At 41.7% G+C, this 11,597-nt stretch overlaps 1 protein-coding gene across 2 annotated transcripts in view; it reads right to left on the minus strand.

Moving 5' to 3' along the window:
- Positions 1-11,291, minus strand: part of HSDL2 (hydroxysteroid dehydrogenase like 2) — a 58,599-nt gene extending 47,308 nt beyond the window's left edge. For both annotated transcript variants that reach the window (XM_027615681.2, XM_027615682.2), the window contains exon 1: positions 11,124-11,291. In XM_027615681.2, the coding sequence (XP_027471482.1) occupies positions 11,124-11,140 (17 nt within the window). In that variant the 5' untranslated portion in view covers positions 11,141-11,291. The remainder of the gene's footprint in view (positions 1-11,123) is intronic.
- Positions 11,292-11,597: the final 306 nt, after the last annotated feature.

Raw genomic sequence — 11,597 nt, forward strand, 5'->3', positions numbered from 1 at the left:
TCAGCTCAGGTCTTAAATCTCAGGGTTGTGAGTTCAAGCCCCATGTTGGGCTGCCTGCTGGGTGTAGAGCCTACTTAAAAAAAAAAAAAAAAAAGGGCGCCTGGGTGGCTCAGCTGGTTAAGCGACTGCCTTCGGCTCAGGTCATGGTCCTGGAGTCCTGGGATGGAGTCCCGCGTCGGGCTCCCTGCTCGACGGGGAGTCTGCTTCTCCCTCTGACCCTCTTCCCTCTCATGCTCTCTATCTCTCATTCTCTCTCTCTCTCAAATAAATAAATAAAATCTTTAAAAAAAAAAAAGCTTGTCGAAGGAGAAGGATAAAGAGAATACAGTGAAAGTGACAACGGCAAAGAGAAAAGGGGACAGTAGCCAGATAAACAGACTTGTTAGCAAAAAAGAACATAAGGTCTCTGCCAAGATCTATAGGATTTACACTCCAGAAAAGGTCAGAGGTGAACATGGGGAAGGGTTTTAAAATAAGAAATAATTATTTTGGTAGGAAAGAAGGGAGTGGAGAAGAGGTGAAGAGGAACAGAGTATTACCAACATTCCAGAAGCACCAGTCTATTCCTCTAATTCTATCCTCCTTCTTCCTCTCCTACCCCACAAAGTAACAACTAGTTTACATATGATTACTCATGCCCCTGTTTTTTACTATTCCCAATGCCAACACATCTATGCCTAAGCCAAGAACCAAATCTGACCCTCCATCTATTTGTGTATAGTCCTAAAGCTAAGAATAGTTTACAGGGCGCCTGGGTGGCTCAGTCGGTTAAGCATCTGCCTTTGGCTCAGGTCATGATCCTGGAGTCCCGGAATCGAGTCCCGCATCGGGCTCCCTGCTTGGCGGGGAGTCTGCTTCTCCCTCGGACCCTCCCCCCTCTCCTGTGCTCTCTCTCTCATTCTCACTCTCTCAAATAAATAAGTAAATAAAATCTTAAAAAAAAAGAATAGTTTACAGATGAGTAATTATGATCAATTTGATGATAGGAAACAATTTTTTTAAGATTTTATTTATTTATTTAACAGAGGGACAGAGAGAGAACACAAGTAGGCAGAACGGCAGCAGAGGGAGAGGGAGAAGCAGGCTCCCCATTGAGCAGGGAGGCTGACTCGGGGCTCAAACCCAGGACCCTGGGATCATGACCTGAACTGAAGGCAGATGCTTAACCACTGAACCACCCAGGTGCCCCGGGAACACTAATTTTGAACCCCAATGAAGCCAAGCATTACCTCCCTGCTGCGTATTGAATTGTATCTACCAAAAGGATATGCTGAAGTCCTAACCTCTAGTACCTCAGAATGTGACCTTATTTGGAAACAGGATTGTTGCAGATGTCATTAGATACAATGAGGTCATATTGGAGTCGGGTGGGCCCTCAATCCAGTAGGACTGGAAATGAGGAGGGAAGACTACATGAAAACCCATATACAAGAATACCATGTGATGACAAAGGCAGAGATTGGAGTGATGCAAGCTAAGAATGCCAAGGACTGCTGGATGTCACCAGAAGCTTTCTCACACTGTGGAAGAGGCAAGGAAGAATTCTACCCAGAATTTCAGAGGGAGAATGGCCCAGGTGACGCCCTGATTTTAGACATCTAGCCTCCGGAACTGTGAGAGAATTAATTTATTTGCAGCCACTCAATTTGTGGTATTTTGTTATAGCAGCCCTAGGAAACTAATAAACCCTCTCTCTTCCCCCCAAAAAAGAATTTCATTCTTCTCATTGTATTGCCAAAAAATTGTACCTATTTTGAACTTCACTCATAAAAAATATTGTGGAAATTGGTTTCTCTCTTGTTATACATATGGCTCAAGTACATGTATATACTTATATGTAATGTCATATATACACCTCATGCCTACATACTACCTCCAATTTTGCCTCTCGCCCATGAAGCCTAAAATATTTGCTATCTGGCCCTTTACAGGAAAAGCTTGCCTGGGGTGTGTGGCTGGTTCAACCAATAGAGCATGCAACTCTTGATCTTGGGGTCAGGAGTTCAAGCCTCATGTTGGGCATATAAATTACTTAAAAAAAATATGTTTAATTTTTGCTTAAATTTGAACTTTATATAATGGATTCATATAGTATGTTATTGTACAATTTGCTTTTTTACAAAATAGTGTGGAGATTTATCCATGTTGGTGCAGATAGCTACATTTATTTTAATTAATACATAATATCTACATATGAACATACTATAAATTATTTATTCATTCTACTATTTATACATTTGGGTGATGGTTTCCAGTTTTCTTTTTCTAAGATTTTATTTGAGATAGAGAGAGAGAGAGCATACACAAGCAGGGGGAGGGGCACAGGGAGAGAAAGAAGCTGACTCCCTGCTGAGCAGGGAGCCCAACGTGGGGCTCAATCCCAGGACTCTGAGATCATGACCTGAGCCGAAGGCAGTTGCTTAACCAACTGAGCCACCCAGACGCCCCTAGCTTTATCAGTCTTAAAAACTGATAAGGCAAGTATTTTCAGTTTGTTCTTCCTCAAGAGTTTCTTGGCTATGCTTGGACCTTTGCTTTTCCACACATTATTTTAGAATCAGCTTGTCTGGGGCGCCTGGGTGGCTCAATTGTTAAGCATCTGCTTTTGGCTCGGGTCATGATTCCAGGGTCCTGGGGGCCCCCGCATCAGGCTCCCTGCTCAGTCGGGAGCCTGCTTCTCCCTCTCCCTCTGCCTGTCGCTCCCTGTGCTTGTGCTGTCAAATAAATAAAATCTTTAAAAAAAAAAAAAGAACAAACTTTGTATCCTGAATATTTGTCAAACTCTTATTAAATCTAAGACTTTAGTTATACGTTATTTTGGTTTTCTATATAATCATATCAACTGCAAACAATGACAACATTGTTTCTTTGACTTCAATCCACAGATTTTTTTTTTCCTTCTCATGCCTTATTTATTAAAAGAAGAAATGTTCCCAGATGGGAGATCTGAAGTGCAAGAAGACATAAAAACCAAAAATACGATCCCAAAACCAGACAAACACCCCATCAAAAAGGAGAACTACAGACTAATATCCCTGATGAACATGGATGCAAAAATTCTCACCAAAATACTAGCCAATAGGATCCAACAGTACATTAAAAGGATTATTCACCACAACCAAGTGGGATTTATTCCTGGGCTGCAAGGTTGGTTCCACATCCGCAAATCAATGTGATACAACACATTAATAAAAGAAAGAGCAAGAACCATATGATCCTCTCAATAGGTGCAGAAAAAGCATTTAACAAAGTACAGCATCCTTTTTTTTTTAAGATTTTATTTATTTATTTAATTGACAGAGAGAGAGAGACAGCGTGAGAGGGAACACAAGCAGGGGGAGTGGGAGAGGGAGAAGCAGGCTTCCTGCTGAGCAGGAAACCCAATGCGGGGCTCGATCCCAGGACCCCAGGATCATGACCTGAGCCAAAGGCAGTTGCTTAACCAAATGAGCCACCCAGGCGCCCCTTCAGCATCCTTTCTTGATTAAAACTCTTCACAGTGTAGGGATAGAGGATACACACCTCAATATCATAAAAGCCATCTATGAAAAACCCACAGCAAATATCATACTCAATGGGGAAAAACTGAGAGCTTTTCCCCTAAGGTCAGGAACACAGCAGGGATGTCCACTATCACCACTGCTATTCAACACAGTACTAGAAGTCCTAGCCTCAGCAGTCAGACAACAAAAAGAAATCAAAGGCGTCCAAATTGGCAAAGAAGTGAAACTCACTTTTTGCAGATGATATGATACTTTATGTGGAAAACCCAAAAGACTCCAACCCAAAACTGCTAGAATTCATACAGGAATTCAGAAAAGTGGCAGGATATAAAATCAATACACAGAAATCAGTTGCATTCCTACACACTAACAACAAGACAGAAGAAAGAGAAATTAAGGAGTTGACTCCATTTACAATTGCATCCAAAAGCATAAGATACCTAGAAATAAATCTAACCAAAGAGGCAAAGGATCTGCACGCAGAAAACTATAGAATACTCATGAAAGAAACTGAGGAAGACAAAGACATGGAAAAACGTTCCATGCTCATGGATTGGAAGAACAAATATTGTGAAAATGTCTATGCTACCTAGAGCAATCTACACCTTTAATGCAATCCCTATCAAAATACCATCAACTTTTTTCAAAGAAATGGAACAAATAATCCTAAAATTTGTATGGAACCAGAAAAGACCCCAAATAGCCAGAGGAATGCTGAAAAAGAAAAGCAAAGCTGGTGGCATCACAATTCCAGACTTCAAGCTCTATTACAAAGTAATCATCAAGACAGTATATGGTACTGACACAAAAACAGACACATAGATCCATGGAACAGAATACAGAGCCCAGAAATGGACCCTCAACTCTATGGTCAACTAATCTTCGACAAAGCAGGAAAGAATGTCTAGTGGAAAAAAGACAGTCATTTCAACAAATGGAGTTGGGAAAATTGGACAGCCACATGCAGAAGAATGAAACTGGACCATTTCCTTACACCACACACAAAAAAAGACTCAAAATGGATGAAAGACCTAAATGTGAGATAGGAATCCATCAAAATCCTTGAGGAGAAAGCAGGCAGCAATCTCTTCCACCTCAGCCGCAGCAACTTTTTCCTAGAAACATCGCCAAAGGCAAGGGAAGCAAGGGCAAAATGAACTATTGGGACTTCATTAAGATAAAAAGCTTTTGCACAACAAAGGAAACAGTCAACAAAACCAAAAGAAAACTGACAGAATGGGAGAAGATATTTGCAAATGACATATCAGATAAAGGGCTAGTATCCAAAATCTACAAAGAACTTATCAAACTCAACACCCAAAGAACAAATAATCCAATCAAGAAATGAGGAAAAGAAAAAAGAAGACATCGAAATGGACAACAGACACATGAGAAAGTGCTCAACATCACTGGGCATCATGGAAATCCAAATCAAAACCTCAATGAGATACCACCTCACACCAGTCAGAATGGCTAAAATTAAAAACTCAGGAAAGGACAGATGTTGGTGAGGATGCGGAGAAAGGGGAATCCTACACTGTTGGTGGGAATGCAAGCTGGTGCAGCCACTCTGGAAAACAGTATGGAGGTTCCTCAAAATGTTGAAAATAGAGCTACCCTATGACCAGGCAATTGCACTATTGGGTATTTACCCCAAAGATACAAATACAGGGGCGCCTGGGTGGCTCAGTTGGTTAAGCCGCTGCCTTCAGCTCAGGCCATGATCCCAGGGTCCTGGGATCGAGCCCCACGTCGGGCCCCCTGCTCATGCAGGAAGCCTGCTTCTCCCTCTGCCTGCCGCTCCCCCTGCTCGTGCTCTCTCCCTCTCTCTCTCTCTCTCTGGATCTCGCTCTCTCTGTGTGTCAAATAAATAAATAAAATCTTTAAAAAAATAAAAAAAAATAAAAAATAAAAAGATACAAATACAGTGATCTGAAGGGGCACCTGCATCCCAATGTTTATAGCAGCACTGTCCACAATAGCCAAACTATGGAAAGAGCCCAGATGTCCACTGACAGATGAATGGATAAAGATGTGGTGTATATATATATATATATATATATATATATATATATATATATATATACAATGGAATATTATGCAGCCATCAAAACAAATGAACTCTTGCCATTTGCAATGATGTGGATGGAACTAGAGGGTATTATGCTAAGCGAAATAAGTCAACCAGAGAAAGACAAATATCATATGATCTCACTGATCTGAGGAATTTGAGAAACAAGCAGAGGATATTAGGGGAAGGGAGGGAAAAATGAAACAAGAGGAAACCAGAGAGAGAGACAAACCATAAGAAACTCTTAATCTCAGGAAACAAACTGAGGGTTGCTGGAGTGGAGGGGGGTGGGAGGGATGGGGTGGCTGGGTGATGGACATTGGGGAGGGTATGTGCTATGGTGAGCACTGTGAATTGTGTAAGACTGATGAATCACAGACCTGTACCCCTGAAACAAATAATATATTATATGTTAATTAATAAAAACCCACAAAAATACTAAAACAAAACAAAAAAATGGAAACAAAAAAAGTACTGGTAAAATTAAGTACAGAAATCTACAAATTTGTAATAATAATTAGTAATAATACAATATTTGCACAAAGAATTAAGATATATTGTTAGAATAACATAAATTAAAAACAGAGTGATTAGAGTTTTAACTTTTCTAGGTCCTTGCATTGTTTGAGGGAATGGTGAAATTTTATTTACTTTAGACATTGTAAGCTATTTACACGTTAAAATTTCTGCATTAATGTGACAAATAGAAATCCCAGACCTTGGGGTGCCCAGGTGGCTCAGTTGGTTAAGCATCCAAGTCTTGATTTCGACTCAGGTCATGATCTCAGGGTTGTGAGATCGAGGGCTCCACACTCAGTGGGAAGTCTACTGGAGGATGCTCTCTCCTCTGTTTGCCCCTCTTCCCACTTGTGCACACACTCTCTCTCTCTCTCTCTCTCTCCCTAAAATACATAAATAAATCTTGGGACGCCTGGGTAGCTCATCGGTTGGGCGTCTGCCTTTGGCTCGGGTCACAGTCCCAAGGTCATGGGATGGAGTCCCAGCATCGGGCTGCTTGAGGGGCGGGGGGGGACCTGCTTCTCCCTCTGCCTGCAGCTCCCCTGCTTGTGCTCATGCTCGCTCTCTCCCTGACAAATAAATAAAATCTTTAAAAATATATATATAAATAAATCTTTAAAAAAATTTTTTTAAAGAAATCCAAGACCTTAACAGTTCTGGGAGACGAGGATGGGCTCTGGACAAGAAAAAGGACAAAAGTACCAAGAGCCAGGTTAGGGGATATGAAAAAAAACCCAGTAACATGCTCTTGCCCAAGGCAAAGGGGAAAGTAAAGATCTTCATCTGTTCTTCTGTTCGGGAAGCAGACAAGAAGAAGGTACATACTATAAAAATGTAACAGTATTCAAATTATTGCACAAATACCACTACCAATAATCAATCTACTAAATTCAAGTTTTCTTGAACATTTCTGTCTTTAGACCAAATCCCTCTGAAGACATACAAATTACTACGTTAAAAATTTTAATTGGAGCGCCTGGGTGGCTCAGTCGGCTGAGCACCTGACTCGATTTCGGCTCAGGTCATGATCTCAGGATCCTGAGATCAAGCACCATATTGGGCTCAGTAAGGAGTCGGCTTGTTTCTCTCCCTCTGCTCCTCCTCTCTCAATCTCAAGTAAATAAAATCTTTTCTCTTAAAGATTTTGTTTGGGGGAGGGGGTGGGGGGATGAGTTAGCCTGGTGATGGGTATTAAGGAGGGCACGTTCTGCATGGAGCATTGGGTGTTATGCACAAACAATGAATCATGGAACACTACATCAAGAACTAATGATGTAATGTATGGTGATTAACATAATAAAAAAATAAAAAAAAGATTTTGTTTATTTATTTTGAGAGAGAGAGCGTGCGCACAAGCAGGAGGAACTGCAGAGGGAGAGGGAGAAGCAGGCTTCCCGCTGAGCAGGGAGCCCCATGCGGGGCTCAATCCCAGTACCCCAGGATCATGACCTGAGCCGAAGATAGACACTTAACCGACTGAGCCACCCAGGTACCCTGTTTTCTTGTTTCTTTTTTAAGATTTTATTAAATAAAATCTTGTTACAAATTATTTGACTTATTTATTTTTCTCTGTATATTTGAGATACACCGGATACATAAAGTTCCTTTGTTAATGTTTGCATTCCATTTTAGTTTATCTCTTTTCTCTCATCTTTAGTGAAGGATGTTGTAAAACATGTACATGATTTAAAAGTTACAACCTTATAAATATGTACGAAGAAGTCCAATCTCTTACCTGTAGGTAACCAGCTTCAATTATTTCTGGCTTATCCTTCTTGTAGTTTTTTTTTCCCAAAAATACACAAATATACACACATATATGTACAAAAACACATCATGTGTATGTGTGTGTAATTTTCCTTTCTTCACAGACATTAAAGTGATTTTTTGAATGTAAGTATTGAGATGAAAATGTCTCAACTATTGCTTTAAAAGTCTCGTCCCTTTGCCTTTGGTGTAGTTGGATTGATTCCCAGTAGGATAAAGGACATTTTTCTCCTCACAAAGAGTTTCAGGCATTGGCAAAAAGAAAGGCAAAGACAGTTTCTCCTCTTAATCTGAAGCCCTGGGCTGTCCTACTAAGGAACGCCCTCCAGCTCAAAAGCCTTAGAGCCATAGGAAGCAAGCAAGTAAGAAAGAGTCCAAATTTGTCAGTACCATTGGTGGACAGCTAAAACTTGCTAATGTAGAGTTAATCTACACTACAATTTACCAAACTTCTCTGGTACCTCAAAATCAGAATAAGTGTGATGAAGTATTTGTTTTTAAAAAGAAAAGCAAGGGGTGCCTGGGTGGCTCAGTCGTTAAAGAGTCTGCCTTTGGTTCAGGTCATGATCCCAGTGTCCTGGGATCGAGCCCCGAATTGGGCTCCCTGCTCCGCGGGGAGCTTGCTTCTCTCCCACTCCCCCTGCTTGTGTTCCCTCTCTTGCTGTGTCTCTGTCAAATCAATAAATAAAACCTTAAAAAAAATAAAAAATAAAGAAAAGAAAAGCAATCACTTTTAAAAAAAAAAGGTACAAGTTACTCTGAAGTTCATTTGGAAAAATAAAAATCCAAGAATAACCAGGAGAATTCTGAAAAAAATTCCAGTGAGGCAGAAACTAGCCTTCCCAGATATTTAAACATTTTATAAAACTAGAGCGATTAAAATAGTTCATTAGTGGTGCATGAATGGACAGACTAAAGTAATAGAAAATCCAGAAACAGACCCCTATCATACAAGATTTCAGTTGTATGATAGAGGTGGAATTTCTAACAGAAAGAAAGATTAACTAGTCAATCAACAGTACTGGTACAACTGTACACTCAGCCATCTGAACCAAAATGAAGAGGGCTTCCTAACTCACTTCCTATGCCAAAATAGTAAGCAAAATAGTATTTCACCTGAGGTGGATGAAAAATCTGAGTAAAAGCAAAATAAAAGTAATAAAAATAATAATACTAGAAGAATACTTATCAATTCAAAAGAAAATCCTATTTTTAGATGGCCCTATAGGTTTGTCACAAAACCACAAAAGCCTAAGACTAACTCTGACATGGGGCACCTGGGTGGCTCAGTCGGTTAAACTGGCTGCCTTCAGCTCAGGTCAGGATCCCATGGGTCCTGGGATCGAGGCCCACGTCAGGCTCCCTACTCAGGGAGCCTTCTTCTCCCTCTCCCTCTGCTGCTCCCCTTGCTTGTGTTCTCTCTTTCTCTGGCGCTCTCTCTCTCAAATAAATAAATCTTTAAAAAAAAAAAAAAGACTAACTCTGACTCAATAAAGACATGTTTCTGCATGATAAACAGTATAGTCAAAATCAAGACCATGAAAAAAGAATCCTGTAAGCCAGGCAAAGAAAAAGATACACAGATGGCTTTAAACCAGAATTTCTCAATCTGCACAACTGACATTTTGGACAAAATAATTCTTTACTGTAAGGGATTACGCTGTGCATTGCAGGACATTTACCAACATTCCTGGGCTCGAAAGATGCACATACTCCCATGCATACACAATTATGACAACCAAAAATGTCCCCAGATATTGCCAAATGTCCTATAAGGGTCAAAATTGCTCCTTGATGTGGGCTTTAAACATTTAAAAGGATCCCCATCCTCACTCGTGACGCAAAGTTTAACGGTAATGAAGTGCCATTTTTTTCAATTAGGTTTTTATTATCAAAACAAATATTTTTATTACCAAACATTTTGTTGTTTACCAACATGTTAGATTGGAAATCTCTCATTCAATCTTTTGGGAGTGCAACTTATTTTGGAGCGCCAAGGATATTTGCCATCGAAGTAGAGTGCATATACTTTTTCATCCAGGAACTTCGCCTCCAAGAATGTGTCACACAGACACACTCAAATATGTGCAAACAGTGGATACAAGTTTAATCACTGCAGCAATTACGCAGTAATAAAAAACTAGAAATGATCTGGTATCCAATGATAGGGGACTGGTTAGACAAATAATGGTACATCAATAGAATACCATGTAACCACTAAAAGAAAATATCTGCATATACATATCTAAAATGTATGCGAGTCCCAAGACATATTATGTAAAAATAAAAAGGGTGTGTGCTACTATTTTAAAAAGTGCTACTATTTTAAAAAGTGTGTCTGTGTGTTTAGGGTGGTGTACAAACGTTTATAAACGCACGGACTATCTCTGGAAACATACGAGAGAGTAACTGGGAAACTGAATGTTGGGGGATGGGGAAACTCACTTTTTACCTTACACCCTTTTGGACTTTAAGTCTTTTCGCCGCGTGCCTGTATGTTTCAAGCAAATTACAGAACAGACAAGTCACTCCGCTCAAGACATTTACACCAGAAACAAAGTAGAATGGTGGTTGCCAGGGGCCAAAGGGAAAGGAGGAGAAGAAGGAGTTAATGGGTACAGAGTTTCTTTTGCAAGTTGAAAAAGTTCTGGAGAATGGTTGCAGACAATGTGAATATACTGTACACTTAAAAATGGTTAAGATGGTAGATGCTGCTATGTGTATTTTAACAGTATTTTTCAAAAATTTTTAAGTGAACCGCCCCCGAGAACCCGAGAAAAATATTTAAGATAGTTTAAGATAGTTTAAGATAGTTTAATTTGTTACTAATTTGAAAGTCACTTTTTAAACACCCCGTCATCATTTCATTATTTCAGAAGTGTGAGTTCGGAAAACGTGAAGAACCATTAGCGGTACAGTGACCTTTCACCTAGAACTTGCAAAACCTTCAGCAAAACAACACAAAACACAAGATAGGGTCCGCCCCGCGAGTGGCGGGGTAACCCACTCTGGATCCTTTACTTGTGGGAGAGATTTGCACGTGGCTGCCACCCTGAGAGACACAACTCTGGGGTACTTTCACGCGTCACCGCGGATTCCAGGAACACTGCGGCCAGCGTGAACCAGCACTCCCGAGCTCGCTCTCCCACCGCCAGGGCCGCGACCCCCAAGCCACCCACTCTGGCCCCACCTAGCCGCGCACTGAGCCCGGCCGAGTCCTCCCCCTCTCCCCTCCCCACCCCGCGACGCCCCCATGCCCTTACCCGGTGTTGGGTAACATGACTTCCTTAGAGCAGAGGCGGCGGCAACAGCAGCGGGAGCGAGCATACAGTGAGAGGCGGGGCTTGCCGCCTCATTTAGCCCTGTCCCTCGAGCCCCAGCCCCCACTCCCCACCCCCAGGCCTGCCGGGAATGGGTGTCGGAGGTAGCGGCAGATCTCTGAGTGCGCCTGCGCACGCAGTGGGCCTCCCGGCGCTCGGCGCTAGTTTCCACCTCTCCCCGGCCTGGCCCCAGGAAACCAGCTCTCTGCGCAAGCGCTGGGAAAGAAAGGCAATTCCACCCCACCCTCTCGCGGGGCTCTGCGGTAACAATCGGTCTCCCGCCGGCGTCCGGCGTAGTGGGCGAGTCTGCCACTACGTACGTACGCTGCTCCCTGCTTCGTTACTCCGCTGGTGGGTGGTCGTTTGAGTCGAGTACTAGGGACCTAGAGGGCGAGGGTGCGGCTTCTCTTCTGCGGG

Source organism: Zalophus californianus, chromosome 13, assembly GCF_009762305.2.
Source record: "Zalophus californianus isolate mZalCal1 chromosome 13, mZalCal1.pri.v2, whole genome shotgun sequence".
Classification (NCBI taxonomy): Eukaryota; Metazoa; Chordata; class Mammalia; order Carnivora; family Otariidae; genus Zalophus; species Zalophus californianus.